Source organism: Podarcis filfolensis, assembly GCF_964270895.1.
Source record: "Podarcis filfolensis genome assembly, chromosome: 9".
NCBI classification, from domain to species: Eukaryota; Metazoa; Chordata; class Lepidosauria; order Squamata; family Lacertidae; genus Podarcis; species Podarcis filfolensis.
The window spans coordinates 31528382-31555004 of NC_139610.1; the positions used below are offsets into that span (position 1 = coordinate 31528382).

The window sequence follows — 26623 nt, forward strand, 5'->3', positions numbered from 1 at the left end:
GAGGAGTGGGGGGGTGAAGGGGGGTTAGTTTCTCTCGCCAGAGCAGCTCGGTTCGCCCTTTATCTCCAGGGCTGCCTGAGGCGCTGGTGGCCGCGCTCTGTCCGAAACCAGACCCAGGGACAGAGCAGCCGACGGCTCCCGTCCGCGCCGCCGATAGTCCCTCCCGAAGGGGAAGCGCCAGCGGCGGCTGGAGGTGGAGGAGGGGAGGGACAAAGGGCGGGTGGCAACTCCGGGGCAGGTGACAACCAAGTTGGGCTCCTTCGGCGCGCTCGTGCGTACTCGTGTCTCCGACTTCAGGCACTTCCCTCGTTCCCGCCTCCTTCGAAAAAAGAAAAGAGAGGAGGGAGCGAGGGAGGGGAAGGGGGGAGAAGAAGAGGGGGGGAAAACCCTCGAGGCTGTGGGGAGATTAAAAACGAGGAGCGAGTAATAAATCAATCCCCAGTTGCCTGAGGAAGGGCGGCCAGAGACAGAGGCAGGGCACTGGGGGAGAGCGCTCCCGCGGGCCGCCGGAATGCACCTGAAAGACAAAGTGGCTCTGGTCACGGGGGCAGCGCAGGGCATCGGGAACGCCTTCGCCCGAGCCTTGCTGGAGAAGGGCTGCAAGGTAAGGAAGTGGGGGGCATCTGGGCTCGCGCCTTCTCCGCGTCGCCTCCGCAGGGCGCCTAGCTTCGAGGACGCAGCAACCAACCGGGCTCCTCCTCTGCGTGCGCGCCGTGGCTCCCGCGAAGCTATTGGTCTTCCTCCCGCGTTTGCTGTGGGCTGTGAAGCTCCTGTGTGTGAGAAAGAGTGTGTGTTTCAAAGTACGCTGCGTATGTGCAAAATGCATACATTTACGTGCTCAAATGTATCCACTGTGTCTGTATTCAAAATGATACTTACAAATGCTACAGACACGTGTATTTACGCAGTATACGTGTGCATCTCTGTTTGCATACACGTATGTATGCGTTTGCTTGGCCGTCACTATAGAGACAAAACCTTAGCCATACATACACTCAAAGGTCAGATCTATTCCTAGTAACTCAGAAAGAAGTCCCTTTGAATTCAATGGGCCTTATTTTGTTTTGTTTTTATTCTTTAGTTATCAGATATGATATACTGCTATTCATTAAAAGGAATCAGAGTAGCTGTCTTGCCAGGAAAGCTTTTAATATTTGAAGAATTCTTGTATTTTAATATTTTGCTGGAAGCCGCCCAGAGTGGCTGGGGAAACACAGCCAGATGGGCGGGGTATAAATATTATTATATTGTTGTTGTTGTTGTTGTTGTTGTTGTTGTTGTTGTTGTTGTTGTTGTTGTTGCCAGAGGCAAGGTGGTTCTTTTAAAATGAGATTGAGAAGTAATACAAAATATGCAAGTGAGTGAGAAGATTAAAGATTTTATTCTAAAACAGCAAGCGATGTATACATACCAAGCAAGCAGTTCAATCTGCCGCTTGGAAGAGACTCTCCCAGGTAGCCTCAGTTTGCAGGGCCCTGCGGCCAATCAGTCTGTGCACCAGCTTCAAAGAAACTCTGCCCAAACCATCCGATTTTATAGATAGCATTGCCAGACTCTGGCTTGCCAGACTGGCCATGTGCCGATCATCCATTAGCCATCCCCTCCCGATGCCTCACTTTCTCAAAACTATGTCCAACATCAAAGAAGGTACCCAGCATATCCTCCACACCTGATTAAGGCAACTGTGTGGGGCTCCCATCTCTCTCAGGACATTAAAGACTGTTCTCATACCATCAAAAAGCTTAACACAAGCAAGGGAGCGGGAAGGAATAGAGGCAGGAAGGTTAACCATGTCAGATCACTAATTTCTCTCATACATTTTGTCTTCTGGGTGCATTTCCCATACAGTAGTTTGCAGCAATTCTGTATTAAAAGCTATTTAATAAAAATTAAAATTAAAATCAGAAGCCAACTATCTATTGTGAAAAGATAAGAGTCTTAATTGCCTGCATAAGCCTGATACAATAATAATAATAAGTTTTCAGCTGGTGTTTAAAAGTTGAAACAGAAGGTGCCTTACTACCTGGCAAGTTGTTTTGCACATGCACTCAAAGATGCTTACTAGGAAGTGAGTCCCATCTGACATAGTGCCATTTACTTCTGCGTAAACATCCATTGTATTGCACTGTTAGACATACGAAGCATCCGGCAAATATTAAACACTTTAAATGCCTATTGACTTAATTAGGAAAGATGGAAGCACAAGCTTAATCTTCCCTTTGAACGGGACATAGTGTGCTTGTTAGCTGGATCATGCATGAACGTTATGTGCAGTGTATGTCTAGTATATACATTGTATACTGAATATCATGTAAACATAATTTCTTCACACATTATCTTATGTAATGCTAAGGGGCAGACTTTGGTAATTTTTCATAATATGGCACACTGTGCAAGGCCAAAATTTGGCGCCCCCAAATGGATCTTCTCAATTATGGATCATCTCAATTTGGTGCCCTCTCTGAAGGGAACCACCTGTACTACCCAAAATCTGGTGCTGCCTAGATAGTCAGCCTTCTTATCACCCTCTAAAACAGATCTTCCCTTCTCCCTATGAAGAACATAATCATTCTTTCTTATCTCTCATAATCTTATTGTCATTATCCATTTCACTCAGGTAGCACTTGTGGATCAGAATGTGGAACGAGGAAAAGCAAGCAAAGATGCCTTTGACAAGCAGTTTGAAGCACAGAGGACCATATTTATTTCTTGTGATGTTTCAAGTGAAGAAAAACTAAAAGGTAAAGAAGAAAAGGGGTGTGGGTGTGGGTGTCCCCTGCTGTTTATCCTGTCAGAGTCAGGGGAAGAAAATGTGTTATAGATATAAAATCTGTGCAGGTTAGGCTTTGGTGAAGAAAGCCAATATCCAACCAGGATTTATAAATGTGTAGGAAATCTACAAATGTGAAACATCAGCAATGTGTTTCCTAGATTGAATTAGTTGACATATTACAAAGAAAAATAAATTACAGGATATTTTGTGATGTTTGCATGAACCCAATATGTGAAAAACTGTTTTACAAGTACAGTACCGTGTTTTGTTTTATTCTTAAACTTTAATACAGAACATTACCACCTAGTCCATGACATTAGATATTGAAATAAGCGTTATAAAAAAAATGAAATTGAAAGCCAATTGTCATATGTAGGGAAGAGAGAAGAAAACATTTATTTCAAAACAGCTACTTGGTATTGAAATAAACCCAATAGTATAGTTTAGCATTAAAGATAGCACTTCCATTTATGCATAACTAACATTCTTTTAGTGTCCCCAAATTTAAAAAGCAATTTACAGTGCAGATTGGAAGGCTGCTCTTAGTGTCTGGAGGAATTGAGACTTGTTGGGAGTTTAGAGATCTGTGCTGTAATCTTATGCATATTTACATAGAAGGAAGCTGAATTCTAAATGGCTACAATGGGACTTTGCTCAGTGCAGAGAACATTTCAGCAACTGATAGTATTTAATACAAGTTGTTATTTCACACATTTGTTCAGCAGTCCAAATAAGTAACACAGAAGCCCTAAACACTTGGACCAAGAGACTTTTCATGAAAGATTCTGTCTGAATTTTGTTTTTTGTTTTAACTCTTCATTAGCTGTATTAGTCTTCCTGATACCATTTTCTGAACAGGAATGTGTGGTTATGGGATCACCACTTTTTTAAAAAAGAAAAGAAAACAGGTACTTACCTCAGAAAAACAATAGAGCAGAAAGATTTGGTGGGAGATGGTTTGTAAGGACTTACAAATTGTAATATTGGTCTAATGAAAACCATACGGTTTATAATTTGCACTATATGAATAATGATTTAAATTTGTTGCATTTTTATTGAAGGAAAATTAAATTGGAAGGGAGAAAACAGTCATTGGCACATACACAAAGTAGGATATTCATCAAAATACTAGAATAGCAGGATTCTTTTCAGTTAATGGGAGGGTTTTGGTATAGTCACACTTTCTTATAAGAAAGTGCTTTTTCATAAAGTGCATAGGTTAAAACTATGGAATTTGATCCCACAAAAAGTAGATGGCCATTAACTTGGATGGCTTTAAAAGAGACTGGAGGATAAGGTTTTCAACAGCTAATTACCATATTTGCTATGTTCTGCCTCCACTGTTGGAGACCGTATGCTCACAAATGCAATTTGCTGGAAATTTCAGGTCAGAAGAGCATAGTTCTGCTCGGGTTCTGCTTTTGGACTTCCCATTGGCAAGCGATTAGCCACTGTGAGAACAGGATGCTAAACTAGGTAGCTCCTGTGTCTAGTAGCAGTAATGCATTGCCCCAGTTATAATCCATTTTAAGTAAAATAACTGAGTCTACACAAAGTAGCTGATTGCAATGCTAACGGGGGGGGGGACACTTCCTAATAGGGAGAGCTATCTCTAAAGGCAAGATAAAAAACACAGAAGCATACACTGTGGTGTAGCCACTGTAATGTAGTGGTTAGGAGCAGTGGACTCATAATCTGGTGAACCAGGTTCGATTCCCCGCTCTTCCACATGCAGCTGCTGGGTGACCTTGGGCTAGTCACACTTGTCTGAAGTCTCTCAGCCTCACTTACTTCACAGAGTGTTTGTTGTGGGGGAGGAAGAGAAAGGAGATTATTAGCCACTTTGAGACTCCTTAGGGTAGTGATAAAGCAGGATATCAAATCCAAACTCTTCTTCTGTCAGCCTGGCAGGATTGCACAACTATGGCTGGTGGTAAAGCTAAATCACTTCTAGGTTATGGGACTTAAGGGGATGAGTTGACAATATCTAGGAATGAAGCAGTTTGTGGACTCTTGGTGCAAATATTTGTCTATTAATTATCATGGACCCTGGAGAACTATGGGGGAGATAGATCTTTAGTAACAGCTTTAGAAAGGAGATATCAAGAACCGGTCAATTTTTGCTCAATTAATTATTTCCTTGGTCTGTGATTGTATTACAGATTATGTCTATACATTTAAAAAACCAAATCATATCATTTTGTTCTTAAAGGATTAACCTGTATAATTACCATCCTCTGATGGTAATTCTGTATTCATATTTACTTAAACACATTGGAATCTGCATGAGGTTCCTACTGTTCACATGGAAACAAATCCTATCATGAGCACCAGAAACCCCTTTACTAATTCAGTTTTTCATCTTTGCAGACACTAGGGTTACCTAATGCTTTGCTCTGAAACAAAACACAAAGCCAGATTCAGGGAGGCCATTCCTCCGCCTCCTACCTAAACAGCCCTACAAAAACTTCTATGTTACCAAGGAACAAGCAAGACTAACACACCAACATTGAGTGGCTGAATCAATTTATCCATTCAATTGATAAAATGTTATCATACAATACAAATATACTTTATGAAGAATTAAGGAAGCACTATAGATGAGTTAAAATTCTTTGTATTCACATTTAAGCAAAATTCATACTTTAGATCGTGTTGTTGCCATCATTCTAGAATGATGAATTGTATGGAAATAATGAAAAATTATCTTTTCACTCTAACCCCTATTTACTTGCAGATGCTTTTAAGAAGGCATTTGAACATTTTGGAAAGCTGGATATTGTGGTTAACAACGCTGGAGTGAATAATGAAAAAAACTGGGAAATCACAGTCCAAGTTAACTTGGTAAGCTTAATTCATACATTAAATATTTCCATTTAAAAATATATATCTGTAAAACCTCTAAATTGAAGAATATGATCTGTATTTAGGATACATACATACATACATATGTATGCTTTATATTGACTGTTTTAGAAGTGCATAATAACTAACTATACATGTTGATCCTATACATCTTAACATAGAAGTAAGTCCTAGAGTCACCGGGACATACTGCCAACCAAGCATGTGTAGCATTTATTCAAGACATTACTTAGAACTGCTAACTTTCCTTGAACCCAGGTTTTTAAAAGGCTCTTACTTAAATATACATCAATGTATATTCCTGCATGTCCCCCGAACCAGAATCCATAAACTCTGTTTGATCCCTGCATCCTAAGTCAAGCTTTCCTAATTCTCACATACTGTATCTGTCTAATGTAGACTATTGTAGAACTGCAGCTTTTAATATAGCCCTTGAGGAGGGAAAAGTCAGATTTTGCTTAGCCCTAACGTTTATTGGTCCCTAGACACAAGCAGTACTGAGTACCTGTGTATCAGATTCTGCCTGTCCTCTATCTATTCTTCAGCCCTAAATCAAACCCACTACATATTCTTCCGTCCTAAACCAAAGCTGGCTATATCATCCCATATCATCTAGTTCAGTTTTCTCTGAATCAGCGTATGACTATTGGCTATTTATTATGTAGACATTTACATATGACAATTGTATTATCAGATTACAAGGGTTTTTTAATTGTTTAAGTTGACTGATATACTTTTTTTTTTTTGGTACTGCTAGAATATTTGAATTCCTCATACCATATCAAAATCAAATTGTGATAGGGTCAGATGTTCCTTGGCTTTCAGGCCAGGTAATGCAAGCCACATGGAAGCTAATCTCTTCTATATCACTATTCATATAGTGATAGCTCCTTATGAGAATAGATAGGATCGATGGCCACTAACAGTTTTAAGATTGTTGTCCTGTACGCAGTTACTCTGGACTAAGTCCCACCGAACGTAGTGGGATTTGAAATACTATGGAGATGATCGTACTGTACAGAACCTGTGTTACAGTGAGGATGAGGAACATAGTGTGCATGTTTACAGTGGTACCTCGGGTTAAGAACTTAATTCGTTCTGGAGGTCCGTTCTTAACCTGAAACTGTTCTTAACCTGAGGTACCACTTAAGCTAATGGGGCCTTCCATTGCCACTACCCTGCCACCAAGTGATTTCTGTTCTTATCCTGAAGCAAAGTTTTTAACCTGAGGTACTATTTCTGGGTTAGCGGAGTCTGTAACCTGAAGCGTCTGTAACCTGAGGTACCACTGTACTTACTTCCAGTGGCACTTCCTTCCAAGTATGCATACACAGAATTGTGGCCAGAAAGAAGTTCACACTTGGCTTAGTGGTCTAATAACTACAGTGGTACCTCGGGTTAAGTACTTAATTCGTTCTGGAGGTCCGTTCTTAACCTGAAACTGTTCTTAACCTGAAGCACCACTTTAGTTAATGGGGCCTCCTGCTGCTTCTGCGCCGCAGAAGCACAATTTCTGTTCTCATCCTGAAGCAAAGTTCTTAACCTGAAGCACTATTTCTGGGTTAGCGGAGTCTGTAACCTGAAGCGTATGTAACCTGAGGTACCACTGTATGTAAAAGTGCACCTGAAGCAATAATACAATGCTAAATTCTGTCTTTTAGTACGCTACATTTCTTACAAGACAAAGTTAAATTGCAGCTTCATTTACTTGTAACCATTGCTTGTACTGCTATTTTAGTACGACAAACTAAACTACATCTCAATGGCTGGGTATAGTGATGAAAAAATACTGGCAGATAGATCCAGCAATGAGCACTGTGAGCACTGTGTCACAGTACTCTGCTGAAACCTGGCTGGTCTCTAGGAATGATTGCATACTTATTTACTTTTGATATTGCCTCAATATGTAAAGCACAATTCAAATGAAAAGCAGGACCTAAACAAGGTCATTGTCCTAGTTTAAAGTACAAAGGCAATAACCAGCACAGTACAAAACTCTATAAACTAAAACAAATAAAGGAGAGGGTGTCGGCCTTAAGACCACAATGAGCTTTTGAAAAGAAGGAGAAAGGTAACAAAGAATGGTGTTTTGATGTCCCCTAGGGTAGTACAAGAAAATGCAGAATAAAACATAACATGTGAAAACCGATTGCTCAAAATGATCAAGAGCTTCATTTGAGCATATTTCATAACAGCAACAATGTTAGTGCAGGCTTGTTCACATGTTGCACTGATCACACGTATAAGCTGTCTCTACACACGTACAGAGTGTGGAGCTCAACTATCTGTGTACACAAATTTTACATTCGTTGAATGTAACTTGTGAACACACCTTATATAATTGGCATTAGAATGTCCTATCAGGGAAACAGGCTTACACTGAAAGTCTTATACAGTATCTGATTTCTCATTTAAAGTGTGAAAAGTAAGTCCGTAGTAAGCATGGTTAGGATTCCATTCTTAAATCTCATAATGAAGTAGCTTAATAGCCTAAAAGATTGGAAAAGGCCATAGATTCATGGCACATAGAACACAGAAGCAGGTTGAGTCTTTGGCATGTTCAGTTTCAAAGATTTTAAAAGTCTAGTAAACACCTCCGTCTGGTACCTTGGAGACTGTTGCTGGTCAAGTTAGTTCTGGTTCAGATGGACTAGTGGTTTATCACAGCATAAGGCAGCTCAGTATACAGTATTGTTGGTGGTGAAGTCAAATCACTGCATAAGCAGTACCAACATGACCTCCCTGGGGTACAAGCCTGGGAGGTATATGAAGGTCCTGGGCTGCCCAGATGATCCTCCCCCCTTGGCCTTGCTAATGTGGTCCAAAGGAAAGCAGAGCAATATGTTTGGCACCAGCTTGGCTGCAGGTGTTGTCAGAAAGAGATGTACAAGGCACCATCAACTGTCTTAGGACTCCATTCCAGATTTGTGTAAGTCTTACTCCTTAGTCTTTTCTTTTCCCAAAGATATCCTGCAAGGCAGCAGGTACAGATTTTCCCTGGAGTTTACACCCAAAGCCCTTATCAGGAAACAGCATAGCTGCAAGGCATCAGAGATTATGGATCAGGGTATTCCTTATCCTTAATGAGCTACTTTGCTGGGGTAGCAAGCCCCATCTGCCCCTCATTTTCCTCTACAGTGCGTGCTGAAACAGCCTTCTTGACCATTGGACCCACTATTAGTCTTGTCCACTCAATCTGCCAGAAGCCCATAACTAACCATTTGAGACCCATCAGCTACCCTCACCTGGTTTAGCCAGCCAGTCAAAGCCATTTCCCAGGTATGGCCACTGTCACATGCTGACAGTTTCTAGAAGCCAAGAAGGAGCTTGTGTCTCCCACCAGAGGTACCACCCCTCCCCTAACACCCCAGACAACATATACATTATATGAACTGTTAATTAGTAACAGCTAAACAGTGAAGTGATTTACACTTTGCAGTGATGATTATATGCCTGCTATTTTCAGGATCAAGGCAGTGACTTCCACAATTTTTAATGTATTTCTGTCCTTTGGTGAATCTCTATGCCAGGCATAGGCAAACTTGGCCCTCCAGATGTTTTGGGACTACAACTCCCATCATCCCTAGCTAACAGGACCAGTGGTCAAGGATGATGGGAGTTGTAGTCCGAAAACATCTGGAGGGCCAAGTTTGCCTATGCCTGCTCTATGCAACTGATTGCATTTTTTAAAAAAAGCAATGCATAAGCCAAATTTGCTGTCAGTAAGAAATGGAAATGCTCAAAGGCATTTTAAAGAAGGTGAATTTTGATTGCATGTGGTTTGTTCAGGCACGTTTTTATTCAATTAACTGGTAGACCAAAACAATAATTGTTCCCTTTTATATCTCTATTAGTTCCCTTATGTAAACTCCTTACACACACATACTAAAGGCAAAAACTGGCTAACAAGACATATTGTCCTGTCGCATCTCACAAAAATCATCCTGACACAGAACTTTCTCATGCAGGATTTAAAATAAAGTTGGTAAGAGAGAGCAAAATATTGCCTTTTAAATGAGTTTGCTGAGAGAGAGCAAAATATTGCCTTTTAAATGACTTTGCTGCTGCATGACTCAGTCTTGATTTTTATAGCTTCATTGTGATATTAATTGATAATTTGGGATATATAGCATTAACTTTTGTATTTTGTTTGCTACTTTGAATATTTTTATAGCAAGAGAGTAAAGCTATATTAAAATAAATAAAAATAAATAACAAACCACTGACTTTTAAATTCCAGGTTCCAAATTCCAAAATTAATGGGGAGGGGATCTTGCCCTTCAGTGGGAACTTTAGTACTCAAATATTTTCTACTGAAATTAAGGAAAGTTGAAAGTACTTCACTTTAAATGGATCTACCCTTAGTTGTGAATTGATCACTAGCTATTACTAGTGTAAAGTGTTCTGTTTGTTGTAGAACTATCAGGCAAATGACATATAGAATAAGCTGGTGTCTAGATGCTACTACGTACAAAATTAGCATAAGCTACTAAGGCTTTTAACAAACATTTGTGTTGAAAAGTGTGCAGATGTTCATATTGTTCACAATGAAGAAAGATGGTAGCAATATGCTTGACAAATGAAAGGGTATGGGAGAAAAATCTATTAATGGGGGGATGTGCCTAGAGAGTGATATTGAGACAGAAGGTATTTACTTGAGTTCTAGGACTGATGAAGGGTTACATATGGGAGGTTACCCACATCTCTTGATTTTCCTCTTCGAAACTGGATGACATAAGAGGAAGTTGGCATGATGCGCTTCTTCTTCTTCATAATTTTGCTTGCGTCATGATGAGTGAGACAGGTCTGGTGGTAAATATTCATATTCATACTTGCAGGACTAGAAGCTGCCAGAAAAAATAATAATTATGCAACTGAAAAGAGCTATTGGGGAAGTCAGTTATGTCCTGGTTAAGAAGTGGAGAGCATTTGAAAGACTTGCTTTGGATGAGTACAAGATCCAGGGCCAGGGGGCGGGGCATGTAGACAATCCAGATGTGATGAACAAGGAAATCCGAGTCACTTATTATTCTTCCTGTTCTTCAGAATGCTCAAAGCAAATGAGTACCCAGAACAGACATCAGAGAGAAGATATGCTGTGCATAACATTATGATTACTTTTTGCGTGTTCAGACCCAGAGACCTCCCCCCTAAATAAATTCACACATGACTCAAATTTTGGTTTTTGGCAGAATTTAGGCCACAACTTTATTGATTACAGAAGGTGAGTGGTTGCATAGGCTCTGGTTCGACTAGCTCCTTGCACCCTTGTAGGCAGCGCTGACCCAGGGCACCAGCATAGGTCAGCCAAGGGTGAACACCTGGGAAGGTGAAAAGCCAGGAACAGACTCTGTTCACCACCCAGATGCCCCCCTGGACTCAGGCATGGGCACAACCCCCTCACAGGGGTTGACCAAACCAGCTGAGTCCCTGGATTCCTTTAATGGAATTCTCTTCACGTAGGGATGGTGAGACCGCTCCCCCATCCCTACCACCAGAACCAGTGCCTATCCACAACCTTACAAGTTGTAACTATTTGCTATGCGGCAGGCAAAACCCAAATGGCAACAGCCAATCAGCCAAGTGGGGAAATTCCTGCCGTGCCCCTGTCCCAACAACAGATGACACATGACGGCATAGCAAGGTTAATCGCACAATGCCCTAAAAATAGGGAGAGGTAGGCAGGTGTTCCGAATGCACAAGCTGAAAGAGGAAGCTCTGGGTCATGTGCATTGGTATATATAGGTCCCTCGATCCGTTTGGACTGTGCCCCATTGGTCAGATTGAACCCAGCAATGAGGGACCTACCAATCAGGTGTTGTGGCTGAGCAATCCAACCCACCCACAACACAGGAGGTCGGTCTCCAGGTCTCACCAGGTCCTCTTTTAGGGAGGACACGATTTAACCAGTACTGCATACCCTGGTGTCTTTGCTAACTGAAGTGTATCATAACACTAGAACTTGTGGGAATCTACTGAATCTGGCTGTTGGAACCTTCAGGACAGACAGTCCAGGTGTCATAAGAAAGCTGCAGAGATAGTGCAGGATAGTACGCACCCTGGAAATGATCTCTTTCAGCTTCTGCCTTCTGGAAGAAGGTACAGGGTTATAAAGACTAGGACTAGCCGCCTGAGAAACAGTTTTTATCCAAATGAGATTTTGGTTTTAAACACAGTGTAGGGTAGTCTCTGTGGGAGTATATTGTATTTAATTACGGGGTATTAGAGTTTTTAGGGGGTTAACCAGGCTGGGATAGCTGGGATAGCAGGCTTGTTGATTTCTGAATGTCTTATGTAGTTTTTTTCAATTTCGTTGTTCTGTATGGGACAATGACAATAAAGATTATCGTATCGTATTGTATCAAGTACCTCTTCACACAACAAATAGTTAAACTATGGAATTCAGTCCCACAAGAGGCAGTAATGGCTTTGAAAGAGGCCTGGACAAATTCATGGAGGATATCAATACCTGGCTGTACTCTGTTTCCACTGTTGGGGGAAGCTGGATAGGTGTTGAGAACAGGATGCTGAATTAGATGGGCCACTAGCCTGTTCTTACATTCTTATGGTGCAGAATAGCAGTGGAAATTCTGTGAAATGTCTTGTGTGGCAGTGGAGTTTCCAAACACCTGTTCATGCATACAGTATATGTGTGTTTACTTCTCCCTCGCACAACAGTTTCCCCATCCAACTGCCAGGCATGGGACAATAAGCACTAATTATATATGTTATTGACCCACCAATCAAAGATTGTAAAGTGTAATGGTGGAATTTACAAACTTTCTCCCCGCTCCTGCCCTAGTTCTGCAAAGGTTGTTCACAATAGCTGTGTGATTCTTGGAAATTTGAAACCCTTCCATTAGTTTTGCCTGTACTGTATAGTAAGGGGGTTGTCTAGATTCCACCTATGCATTTCAGACTATGCGGACAACCTGAATGAAGCCTGCAGACCACCAGTGGGCTGTAAACTATAGTTTGGGAACCTCTGGGCTAGATAACCCTTTAAACAAGCTGTTGTACTTTCTACAGTTCTTGCTTAAAGTGAAACCGTGACAGTATTGGAGAAGCCCCTTCACTGTAGAGGGGAAGCTGACAAGGAGTTTCAAAACTGCAGAGGGGGTGGTGGGGAAGCTTGCAAGCTCTGCTTTTTGCAGCCTTTGCACACAATGCACAACTTCTTGCTGGAATAACTGTGTGCAGTGGTTGCACACATGTGCAACTTAGGTGAAAATTTCCTTCCACTCTCACAGCAAGCATGGAGAGGTATCTTCTCCACAGAAGTGAAAATGATAAGTTTTGAAGATTCTTGGGCTTGCAGGCTTTATTAGGTCCATAAGGTTTTTTTTTGCTGAGCCATCCTCAGATGTGGAAAAGTTCAAGCCATGGCTGCTGCAAATGAAGAATCAGGAATGTAATTTAAATATACTCCCAATTCTTCCTTTGCAGGCAGAATGTGGCACTTTTAGAACCTGGTGCTTTTTTCTGTCATCCTGCATTCTGACAAAGGTGCAAATTCATGGTGACCAAGCCACCTACCTGTCAACCTATGGAGGGTTGGTCACTTCTGGATCTGGCTCTCTGGCCAGATCTAATTCCCCTTCCCTTTTTTAGGGTTTCAGACTTCATAAACATGGTACCTTGACATGGGTGAAGTTGTTCTACAGTTAATTTGTCAGGCACCTAGAAGGACTCTAGGTCCATTTGCCGTTAATCAGAATTTCTAGGAAATCTAGAAGACCACTTATAAGTGCTGAAGATAAGGGGCATTGTAAAAAAGGAGGCAGATCAAAGTATTGATGCCTGAATAATCTATTTCTAGATAACTTATATGTTTTAGGAATACAAAGGGAAACAACCACAGTGATTTTAAACTTGTTGAATATACTTACTGAAAGTCTGATTATAACAGATTAATGTCAGACTGAGAAGAGACTTAAGTGTGACACTTCCTTTTTGTTCTCTGTACCAGATTTCAGTGATCAGAGGAACATATATCGGCTTAGAACACATGAAAACTCAAAATGGACATAATGGAGGAGTTATTGTTAATGTAGCATCACTAGCAGGTAAGAAGTTTATATAGCTTATTTATTTTAAGGCTTTTTTTGCATTTCCATTAGTTTGAAGACCAGTGAGATTATATTAATTTCTTAAAAACTGTCAGTTTGCATTCCTTGGTACAAAAAGAATTGGTTTAAAGTGTAGCGATCTTTCCTATTCTAATTGACTCAAGAAGGTTCTGGAAGCTTCTCTGTGTGATACAAGGTGGAAGTTTCTAGCTGCCACTAAGTTTCTATTCTTCCCAAAAACAAGTGGAAGGTTCCATATGTTTGGGCTATTCCTTCAGAGAAGCTGAACAGCTGGTTTAAACTGGTTCTGTTATCTCTTTCACTCATGGTGATACTGACTATATAATAATAGGCCAGAAGGAGTATGGTTTTCACTTTCTATCTCTCTTTCATTCTGGTGTGGTGTTCTGTATATAGTATGCTAAGTGCTAAGTTATTGTAAGTTTAAGTTAAGTCTGCTGCAACTGGATTTCTTATGGACTGTGCCAATCCTGAATGTATTGGATTTATGACCATTATGCTCATTTGCCTTCAGTAGCAGTAAAGCTCTGCTGGATGAAATATTGCCTCTGGTCTATATTTTGGGAATCCTGCAACATGTTTAAGTTTTTTTACTCTGCTAACTACACCTTGGAATCTGCTCTGGATCAATATGAGCAGAATTCATGAGATAAGCAACAACTGAAACATTGCACCAGTTCACTGACACCGGCGTCACATCAGAAAAAATAAAACCAGCACTACTAAAGAACCACCAATCCATGGAGTGAAAGAAAAGTTTTATTTGATGCATCAGGAATGTTAAGAAAGGCACAGGGAAGTTTTGTTTCTACAAACTAAAGCCTTTAAAGGATGGTTGTATTTTTTCTCTCAATTTTAATGATTTATCTTTTTCTAAATCACTTTGAGAGGGGGTTTTTTTTTACGATCAAACAGTGTATAAATGTTATGAACTGAAAGAAAGAAAGAAAGAAAGAAAGAAAGAAAGAAAGAAAGAAAGAAAGAAAGTGTCAGGGAACTGCCATCAGCTCAGAGCCGAGAGGTGGAAGGGCAGTTGTGTTATAGGGAACCTCCGAAAATCTTGCAAAGCAGTTCCTCCTCTGGCAAGGAGGGAAGCCCCACCTCCAGTGGAGGGAAGTGGTGGGGGCAGGGGATGCTAGGGAGAGCCTCAACACCGAGCCTGAGCAAACCGGAGGGGAGGGAAGTACCCCTTTGCCAGCGCCCATGCTGTGCAGTAGGTTTAGGCGCAGAGAAGGGAGAAGAAGGTTGGGGGTCATGCGACTGTTAGGGTGGAGGAGGTATAAGGACCGCCCACTCCCAGATTCTGCTACTGCTAGCCAGACATGAGCCAGACATGAACTTGCGATGCTCTTCACTGTAAATAGTTTGCACTTATAATAAAGCTTGGAAAAGACAGATCGGAAGAAGAAGAAGAAGAAGAAGAAGAAGAAGAAGAAGAAGAAGAAGAAGGGGAGGAGTTTGGATTTGATAGAGACCCCCTTCAGGAGTCTCAAGGCGGCTAACAATCTCCTTTCCCTTCCTCCCCCACAACAAACACTCTGTGAGGTGAGTGGGGCTGAGAGACTTCAAAGAAGTGTGACTGGCCCAAGGTCACCCAGCAGCTGCATGTGGAGGAGCGGAGACGCGAACCCGGTTCCCCAGATTACGAGACTACCGCTCTTAACCACTATACCACGGAGTCTTGCCTCTTTGCTCTCGAGCAACCACACCAGCACCTGACGAAAGAAAGAAAGAAAGAAAGAAAGAAAGAAAGAAAGAAAGAAAGAAAGAAAGCATTTCTCCACAATGAAAATGTGCCTTTGGCTCTCCAAAATTCTGTTGTGGCATTTGCCAAGTCAAAGCATTAGTGTCATCCATTAACCAAATAGGAGGAGAGAGCTCAAAATACAGTAGATCACTGTATTTTAAAATGTCATTTGTTTATGGATGTTGTTTTAAACTTTTTATATTTTAATTTTTTTGCAAGTCACCTACAGACTCATGGATTTGGGCTACTAACAAATTAAATAATAATTGCACTTTTCAATATGCAGTATAACAGCAGTGCTAACAATGAGAAGTTAAGGACTTGTAATCTGTCTTATCTATGAACTTCCTGTCTCTTGTAGAGGGTGCTATGACTATGTGTTCATTAAACATTATTATTTCCAGTTCAAGTAAACATGGGAAGTTATACCAGCAAAACACAAAACAAAACCCACCCAAATGCCGAAACTATAATAGCACACACCACAGAGAAGTGAATAGCTCTTGCTCCAGCCAAACACATAAGAACAATAAACTTCTCATTTTTATTTTCTTAGCATCCATGAACTTAATGAAAGACTCTGACAGAACTTAACCATTTGTAAATACCTTCGAAGTATAGCTATAGTCTAAAGTCTTACTTTCTGATGTCCAAAAATATTAACTGTAGCATATGCAACTACAGAAATGCAAATACATATGTTTAGAAACAGATCGTATCCATTTTATTTATTTATTTTGAAATATTTATAAGCTGCCCTTCACCTACCAAGGTGGAGTCTAGTTCATAGTTTAAACAAACCATACAATAAAATGCTAAAACAATAAAACCCTACATCAAAATAAACAGAGGCTGCTGAAAGCAAAACAACAGCGACGGAGTCAAACAGCAAAACCCTTAAAATGCCTGAGAAAATAATTAAGTCTTGATCTGGTGCCAAAACGATAACAATGTCAGCGCCAGTTACACCGCTAAGAGGGAAGGCATGTTTCACAGAACCTCCATCCTCAGGGACAGGGGTGGCTGCATGCCATCTAAAGTTCCCCACAATTCTCCCAAGCAACCTTATGTTAAAGTGGTAGCTGCCCAGTTGATCAATGGAGCATTGTCATGGAACAAGCCCACTATACGAATCCCACACGTGCAGGAGGGATCTCACAGAAGAACTTGGCTGATACATGGGATCTTACAAGGTTCACTTTATGCATGTGGATTAGCCTCAATATTTTTTTTTTTTGTCTTAATCCGACTCTTGATTAGACCTTCAGATCCCTCCCTATGGTGAATTGTTTGCCACATGCTCAGGGCACTGTTTTGTGGACCTTGGTAGCACCCACATGTGGAATGAGCCACTTTATGAAAAATCATGACTTGTGTTTGTGATGGAAAGCAGCCCTTATATCTGCCCTAAAATCACTTCTGAAGTGTTCATTTTCAAACTATTCTGTGTGTTGCTTTGAATACCACATGAATTGGAAAAGCAATTAATAAGTTGTATAAAAAAATAACCGCCCATCTTTCCCACCTTCTATTGCAGTAAAAACCTTAAAATAAACATATAAAACCAGAAATGTTTACTTATGCAGGCTCAGTTCTTTTTAGTTTCATTCAGTATTAGTTATCAGGAGTGATGCTCATTTTAATAAATATTTGTAACTGTTTTCCTTTCCATTGTTAAAGGACTTATGCCTGTTGCATTCCAGCCAGTGTACTGTGCTTCAAAGCATGGGGTAATTGGATTTACACGTTCAATAGCCGTGAGTATGGGCAGCTGAAGAATTCTCATAATTTTCCACATGACAAACTCACCTTGCTATTGTCCCTCCTCTCATCTATAAAATAACTGCATTATCTGAATATCTTAGCTATTCAAAGTAACTATGCTTTATAAATAAAAATTAATCTTGCTGCTTCAGAATCTGGTTGCCAGGATTTCTGAATGTCTTTCAGCTCGTTAAAGTGACAGCAATGCTAAGAGAAGCATCTGAATTGGGGAAAACCTAAAGCCACAAAGGATGGGCTAGTTCTAGTTCTGAGAAACATATTTTGTGACAGTAGTCAGTTTATTTGAGTGTTACATAAATACTATCATACACCTGCCTTAAATATGTATTGCATTGGCAAATGTTGATCATACAATATGCTTCCTAGTCTCTGATAATTATTGTTATAAGTGATCAGCAACTGGATTCCCCAACACCACCAACACTTAACATGTCTGCCATTTTCCTGTAGATGGCTTCTGAGGCAGCGAACTATGGTGTACGAATAAATACCATCTGTCCTGCTTTTGTCAACACACCAATTCTTCAGTCAATAGACAAGGAAGAAAACATGGGTCAATATGTTGCATACATTGACAAGATCAAAGATATGATGGAAGTCTACGGCGTATTGGAGTAAGTAAAGTAGGCACAATGGTATTTGTCAGATTACCCACCGCCTTGCAGGACAACTTCGGGAGAAGAAAAGGCTAAGGAGTAAACCCTAAACAAATACAGAGTGGAGTTCCTAAAACGGTTGGATGGTGTCTTGTACGCTTCCTTCTGGCAACTCCTGCAGCCAAGCTCTGCTTTCCTTTGGGCCACATCAGCGAGGGCAAGGGGGTGGGTCTTGTCATCTGGGCAGCCCAGGATCTCCATACACACTGCCCAGGCTTGCACCCTGGGGAGGTCACCGTGCCGCTGCGTAATGCAGCAAAAACAACACAGGAAGCAGCAGGAACCAACACAGGAAGCAGCAGAAAACTGCAGCCACAGCGGGTGCTGTGATTCTCCAGCGTTTTACTTCGCCACTAGAGGCACACTCCATGGTCTTTCGAGGTAGACAGATGCCAATTCAGCCTAATAGAAATTATTTAATAATACTGGAGAGAGCTATATTCCTGTTTTCCTGTAATCAAAGCACTTAAAGTGCATCAGCAAAGTTTTAGAGAAAGAAAACAGACAAAAAAACCAGCAGTAGGTCATACCAGACAGGTCTCAACTTTACTTAAGGAGCCTCTACAACATGCCAGCTATTAGGAGTACAGACTGGGCCAGGGGTGGGGGTTAGACCCTTTCTCCTCTCTCCCATCCCATGTTCTCTTTCATTGAACTGCCATCACCATTCTGTAAGCTCACATGCTCTTGTGAGGCAGATTGTATTTAAAGAATAGACTTAGTTAACAGCAGACAGGGGACCTATTCTGACCGAGTATCTGATTCTTATCATTTAAATTCATTTTTAGACCAACACTAATTGCCAAAGGACTGATACAAATCCTTGAAGATGATTCACTAAATGGACAAGTTATGAAGATAACAACGAAGCGAGGAATTCATTTTCATGAATACAACACAGCACCCATTGAAACAGGGAATTCTAATTTGTGACTGTTTTCATTCCTGAAATGAAATTGTTTTGAGTTGTAAAGCAATGCTAATGGTACATCTGAGTTCTAAATATTGCTGCCAATATTCCTTGTGTGAGGAATTAGATACAAAACAAACATGATTTTTTATATTATTTTTTTAATTTTAGAAGTTTAGTTCTTAACTTAATATGAGGCTGCATTCAGATGGCAGCTTATTCGATTCTCCTGATGTTTCCTTCCCTGATAATTTCCACACTTCACTAGGTCTTTCACACAATGTCAAAGCCACTTCTAGAAATCTAGTGGAATGTAGTTTAGCACTCATCCCCATGTTAATTGCTTGCAGGGAGGAAAAAAATCCATTTGCAGCCCTGGAAAACTGAAAAATCACAGGAGTTTTGCTCACATAGTGAACTTTTGGGTGGTAATTTGACATACTGAGGGGTGAATCATGGGGAAAACAGGAGCACCCATGTGTGGAAAGGGTGGGGAAGTAGTTATCAGAGTTAGTTTGACACTAAGCAAAACACAGGTCATCTGTGGATTCAAGCCATGGTGTGAAATACAGAATTAAACCATATATTTGGGACAGTTTGTCTGTTTGCTATGCATCTGCAGATATCTTAAGCTATCATAACCAAATTTTGCATGATGGTTCCTGAGATCAAGTAACAGGGCCTCGTCTGTGTTTGGGTACAATTGGATGCCTTTTTGAATCAATATGGTAGACTGAACCTTTCTGAACTGCACTGATTTTAACCACTGATTTCAAAGCTGCACTGATGAGGGGAGGGGGGAGGATCGTAGAATTCCTGAGCAATGCCAGGGCCAAGGCTGCTACTACCTAATATTTTAAAATTAAAAAAAAAGACATTTTGTAAGTTACTCTCTCTTTAAAGAAAGCTTGTAAAGGATTAATATCAATAACTACTTAAGGATCATATTACTGAATTTGATGGTTCAGAAACCTTGTATGTGGCCTGTGTAGTTACTGCAAAGAAAATAAACTTTAAAATCAATTTGGTTATTCTGTAATGGGCATTTAATTTTTTTAACTCAGGTACATGTTTGTTTTCTTAATGTGAACAAGATATTTTTGTTATACAAAGGGAACCAATTGTCATTTATTAATACTTAATGAAATGACTTCATTTTCCTTTTCAGTAGGAAATAATAACCCTGTACTGCTTTTTTTCCTCTTAGAAAGCTGTATTTTTGACTATTACATTTCAAAAAGCTACATAGTACAGTGGTACCTTGGGTTAAGTACTTAATTCGTTCCGGAGGTCCGTTCTTAACCTGAAACTGTTCTTAACCTGAAGCACCACTTTAGCTAATGGGGCCTCCTGCTGCCGCCGCACCGCCAGAGCACGATTTCTGTTCTCATCCCGAAGCAAAGTTCTTAACCTGAATTTCTGGGTTAGCGGAGTCTGTAACCTGAAGCATATGTAACCTGAAGTGTATGTAACCCGAGGTACCACTGTAGATGCAAAATACTTAAAATGTTCAAATATGGAAGCAGTGTTAACATTTTAAAACTTTCCTTACGTATTTCATCTAAAATACCAAACAGGAGGACTTCACTTGAATTTGAGACAACCTTTGCGGGTCCAAGCACAGTGAAGCCATGGGCAGTGGGTCCAAGGCAAGGTGATGTTACAATAAACACGGGACAATCACTTGAGATTTAAACGGGCCACAACTTTATTGATTACTGATGTCAGGTTTTGGCACAGACATTGGATGTGTACCAGTCTGCTGCTTGATTATTTGGCAGAGTTAAACCAAGGTTAAGGGTTGTCCTATGACGTATATCAAATTGGGAACACCGTTTTGAGGATGCTATGGCCCATCAGCCCCCATCTGGGCATCCAGACAGAAACACCTCCCCCTGGATCCCTTTAACGAGATACCTTGATTCCTTGGACCAGACCGGGGGCTCCCAACCCCCCATCCACCTAGACTAAGGATCCAACCCAATGCCTTATCCGCCATCAAGTTGTGACAATTGCTATGTGGGAAGCAAAAACCCCAGATGAGCCCAATTTATCTTCTTCCTGGCTCTGAATATGGTGACCAAAGACTTCCATAGCAAGGTCTTACACAGGGACTGTCCACTTACCCCCAGCTAGTCCTACACATAAAGCTTGGGGTTGGTGGTAAATCCACCATCAACTGAGGCTGAGGCCTGTGTTCAGCCGGCTTTTACACCCAGGGTCCGCTTCCCTCTGGTCCACTCACTAAACCACTGCAAGTCCCAGCAGTCAGCGCAGCCAATGGAGGAGAAAGTAATGTCCTTCCCCGGCTGTGCTGAAGCCGGAAGATCACCCTGCCACTGCAACCATGCTGGATCTCAACTGTCGCTCCTCTGCAGCCAGCAGGTAAGTGGCCTTCTCACACAATGCTCTTTCACTAACCACTTGTGACTGGCAGAAAGGCACCTTTGCAAGAAACTTATTGACACAATTTTTTTTTAATTAAAAAAAAAGATTGCATTGATATAAATTGAAAATGATTTACCTAAACAAGATTCTGTTTTATATAAACATGAGATCTAGATCCAAAGAACTGTGAGAAATTGGTTAAATCTGCAATTAAGCATGGATTCAGAGTGTTCCATCACCCTAACAACTACCTCAGACCAGAGTCGCCCTCTTTCTTTTGCTGTGCTATTTTCAGAGTAAGCTGCTATCTGTGGCTTTTGGACCACAAAATAAATTTTGTTTTCTAAACAAAGCAGTGCACGTATTTGATGACGTACAAAGTGACACACAATTTTTTTACAGCCTCCACCCAACACTGTCAGATTTACAGATCTTCTGGTGCAACCACATCCGAAAAAATTTGCATATTAGTTGGCATCATCAGTACTGTTCTCTGACTTAAGCCATGCTATTTTTCTCCTAGGAAAAGATATGGTGCCTCTTCATTCTCTGAATCTGCAATATGATTTATGTCATCCTATGAAACACACAGTGCTTAATTATGGCTATTCATTCTCAGTATAATTATAACTTTAAACTATGGCTCCTTTTCTGAAATTTGGTTATTGCTGGAGCTTACCGTGGATAGTTTCCCACAGCCTTGGAGAATAATCTGAATGCATAGGAACTAGAGCAAACATTACCTAGTGCTGTTTGTGTGTGGGCAAATATGTTAAAGTGTGAAGTATCTTTGCCTAATAATTCATCATTGCTTCTTTTTCTGCTAAGTACTTAGCGATGTGCATAGCTGTGGGGCAGCGGTTGTCATGTTTCACTACCACTACCACCAATTTATTAGGAAGGGCTGTCTGCAGTTGCTATGGAACCAAGAACTAGGTTCTCTTGCAGATTTCCCAAAGCCCCAGAAATGCAGTATCTCATACCCACACAAAAAGCGATAGGTAAGCACCTAGCTTGTAAACTGAATATATCCTGAAAGTTAGATTAAGATCAGATTTACTGAATTTGATTTATAAATGTACAAACATGCAACAACATACTTCTATCTATATGTAGCTTTGACATGGCTTACATTAAGAATGGGCAGACGTGATAATATTTATTTCCCAACTTTTGTGGACTCTATGGTTAGCATCTGCAAAACAAAAGGGTATGCTTACCGATAAAAGTATTGCAAGGGTTTTTTCTTTTTGTTTTTGTCTGCTTTTCTATCCCACTTCTTGATGCAGTATATTAAACAGAGGCAATAGGATCTCCATGACCCTCACAGGAGGTTAAGAGGGAGGGCTGGGGGAAGCTTCCCTGGGCTTGGATTTCTGGGTTTCTCTGGGCTTGGGAAAAATGGAAAGATTCACCTTTTTCCGACAATTCTTCAAGAAGGCTCGGAAAACCTGTTTTCAAAGGTTAACAAAACGAATAGCACATTGGGGGAAGTTGAAAGCAGAAGTGGCTTTGTTTGTGTGTACAGTGGGCAGGGGGGGAGGGGGCAGAGAAACAATAAAGCAATGTGTGTTGAAAGATACTCTACTGTCTGTAGTCTGGTCATTGCCTCCTCTCTCTTTTTCTATACTCTCTAGCAATTCTCAAAAAATCATGCATGTAAAGGAGCTAAGCAAACAGTTCTGAAATGCAACTAACCATCTGATTCAGTAGCTTTGTTTATGGAACAGCTGCCAAGTCTCTTGAATCATAAAGTCAGACTAGGACATGCCTGGTTATATTTTTTGGCAGGGTTTTAAACTTTTCTAAATACATTAGTGGATATGCAAATCTACCTACTTGTTATTGTTGTTTTAAAGAAAAAGCCTTTTGGTTAGTTTTAAAGGTGTGAGAGCATTTAGTTCTGGGCTTGCTGGCATAATATAATATGAATTTGTTCAGCTTCAAATCCATCCAGAGTGCGTGTGAAGTATTTCCACAGAGCTTGAATCACTGATGGAGAGGTGGAGTCTATCAGAGCTGGGCCAATTTCCAGAATAACTCTTGAAAGTACAAATATGACTACAGAATCATTCTATCTTGCAGGAGAAAAACCTGTTCAGGTCTTTCTGAGATTGGCCTGTCCTATCACATTACTGGATTGGTAGAAATCACCTGACCTCTCAATAAAGAAAATCAAACCATTTTCCATTGAGCCTGATTGCTTGAAAGAGTGGATTATCATTCCACCATTTCCCCAAGGCTTCCCAGCCCTTTCAGAAATATCCCATTAGTGGCCACTTGCTGAGCAGTTATACAGTCTTTCACAAAGCACTACCAAAACAACAGCCCTTGAGCCTTGCAGTAGTGATTTCTTGAACCATCACCTCACATGGATGCTGCTTTGGGTTATAGCCAGTGGCGTTACTCATACTCAGAACAGACCCACTGAAATCAATAATGACATTATGATGCTTGCTTGCTGTCTTATTTTTTTTCAATCTGTTTCCTAATACTTTGCCTTCCGTTGCAAGTTGGAGCTTGCTTCACATTTCAGCTTACCTGCCTGTCCTCATTTCCTCTGTATTCAAAAGAGAAGAAAGGAAAGGAATTTGCATTGTATGAGCTTCCTTCTGACTGAAGTTATCCTGTGAGGAATCAAAGAGGCAGACTGGGGGATAGCTGTTTGCTTGGAATTAACCTCTTCTTGCTTGACAGATAATATTTTAGTTCCACCTTTAATAACACAAACATGGACAAAGAATACTGTGGCCCTTTAATGGCTAACAAATTTATTGTGATCTAAGTTCATGGACTAAGGCTGCAATCCTAGCACACATACAAGAGACTAACCCTCACTGAATGAGTTAGACTTCTGAAGAAACTTGCAATGAATTCCACAGCATAATCACTTCATCACACTGCATTTAAGTACAGTATTGTACTTACATTTAAGTACAGAAGTGTGCATGCACACGAAAGCTCATACCAAGAACTAACTTAGTTGGTCTTTAAGGTGCTACTGGAAGGAAAAAAATTTTTTTGTTTTGACTATGGCAGACCAACACGGCTACCTATCTGTATTGCCCTCAGTTAGCATATGAATGTGTAGAGAAAGGCCTTTATTTATCTAATTTGTCTAACAGTTTATAACCCACTCAGTATTCAGAGAATATCTGAGCAGTGTGCAGAAACAGAGCGTAAAATTTAATACAGATCATTAAAACAGTTATAAAACATAGGAAACCAACAATACCCTCACCTCGCTCCCTTCCTCTCTCTCTTCTATCTCTCTTCCCCCCACACCACCACACATGATGTCTATGATAACAGTGTCTCATACCAAGTATTAACAAACTATGGAAAATACTTCATGAATCGAAAATGGAGACGTTAGATGTACTTTCCCCTGTTTATTTGTTTGTTTTCTAATGTAAGAAAATCTTTAAGAAAAGCTAATAAAAAAGAGAAAGAAAACAAAAAAACAATTATAACAATTAAAACTTGCAACAATAAAATAGATTAGCTTTGGAAGAGTTTTCAATGTCTGTTTAAACAGACATTGAAAACTTAACAGTGTTAGGGTTGCTTCACTTCTGAGTGGAGAGAATTCCACAGAAGTAAGGGCACAATGCAAAATCACAACCTACATCACCACAGGGACCTGTGTCACCATCGGCAGATCTTCATCCACAGATCTAAGTGACAGGGTAGGATATAAGGACTTGTCATCTCAGGCACCCTGATCTATACAAAGCTCAGACATATGCAAGAGAAGTAAAATGAGCAATCACAGCTGTAGTCACTGGCAATAACAGAAGGAAGATTGTGTTATCGGATACATCTTGATGCATCTGAGAGTGCAAGTAGAGATAGTATGAGAAATCATTTTTAATCTGCATGAAGGGAGAGTTCATACTCTCACCGCCACCAATCAGACTTGGGGGAAAGAGCACAATTATTATTAACTTTTTTCCTTTTTAAAAAAGTGATAATCAGGGATCTCCTGGATCACATCCAAATTGCACATTTAAAATGTGACAATAATGGCTCGTTGCATTTGCTAAAACCGACTAGCATGGCTGCCTCTCAGGGATTAGGAAGATCTGTTTTGCAATTCGGCTAAAATATTCTCTTCAATTTTAGCAGGTGGTGGACTCAAGGAGTTGCATCTGAATAGATTAAAGAAAAGAAATGATGACTTAAATCTGAGGTGTATTTGTTGCTGTTGTAAGTCTGTGAAGTCAGAGTGGAAAAATTTGCTGATTACAGCCAAAGGAGCTGGAATCCAAAGCTCGTTTGTCATAAACTTAGTTTATGCAACACTGTTCTATAATAAACTCAGAAATGTTGGAGCCTAATGTTGAGCTGCTATGGCTCTGTTATGTTTCAGTCTCTAAAAAGTTCCAGGCAGAGCCACCGATGCATCTGAAGGCCTGCCACTCACACCAACCAGAGCGGAAGGTTATGAGCATTTGGGCACAGAGTCTTTCTATTTTTACTACATCAGCTCCATACCAATGGTCCAGCACAGATAGTCTAATGTGTTTCTGTACTCACTTACCTGTGAGTAAGCCCCTGAATTTATTTAATGTTAATATAATAAGCATTTTCCCAACATTAACCATTAGTGCCAATAGCCTAGAGGCTTCTCAGACATCCCAGTACTTTTCCATTTCTTGAACTGGACCAGAAGAAAGGAACTTTATATCCATCTCATAGGCTCAAAAACTGGGAAATTTGACTCTTAGTGGGCAATTATGTAGAATGCTATATGAATTATTTTCATAATATCTACTTGGATACCTTATATTTTTATACATTATTATGGTATATAGTCATACGCCATCTTTTTCCCTGGCAAGGACTTTTTTTTAACATATAAAAACATATAACATATAACATATAAAAATAAGAACCTCTAAAAACATAGGGGGGGACAAGAAACAATCAAACATTGATAGGAGAGAGAGAGAATATATAGAGGGGAGAATTTATGTAGAGAGAATATATATAATATATTCTTTTAAAACCATACAAATAATTACAATAAAAGAGCATGGCACCAGACCTTTCATTAAAAGCAGTCAGTTCCCAAAAGCCTGTTGGAACAAGAAACTATTCACCTGCTGGCAGAAGGTCAACAAGGAGGGAGCCAGTTTAGCTTCTATAGGGAGGGAGTTCCAAAGTCGAGGAAAATCATCCTTTCCCTTATTTTATTTTATTTATATTTGATGCTATGTGCATTGGAGTAATGTGTGAGATTACTAGAATGAATAAAGCTAGCACTATTATTTTACTATGATTGCTAATCATGGCATCAGGCCATGGATTGCAATTTATGGAAGAAACCCTCAAATTCTATTCTCCATAGCTTCCCACCAGCCAGTTGTCAGGTTTATTTCTCAGGCTTCCTAATTACCCCTCCTC

The 26623-nt window shown here is 40.4% G+C and overlaps 1 protein-coding gene across 1 annotated transcript; it reads left to right on the top strand.

Moving 5' to 3' along the window:
* Positions 1-219: 219 nt before the first annotated feature.
* HPGD (15-hydroxyprostaglandin dehydrogenase) lies at positions 220-19849 on the top strand. Its single transcript, XM_083631376.1, has 7 exons — positions 220-604; positions 2618-2741; positions 5511-5617; positions 13608-13704; positions 17156-17232; positions 17711-17874; positions 18705-19849. The coding sequence occupies exons 1-7, from the start codon at positions 512-514 to the stop codon at positions 18847-18849; spliced, it is 807 nt and encodes a 268-aa protein (XP_083487502.1). The 5' UTR covers positions 220-511; the 3' UTR covers positions 18850-19849.
* The last annotated feature ends 6774 nt before the right edge of the window (positions 19850-26623 follow it).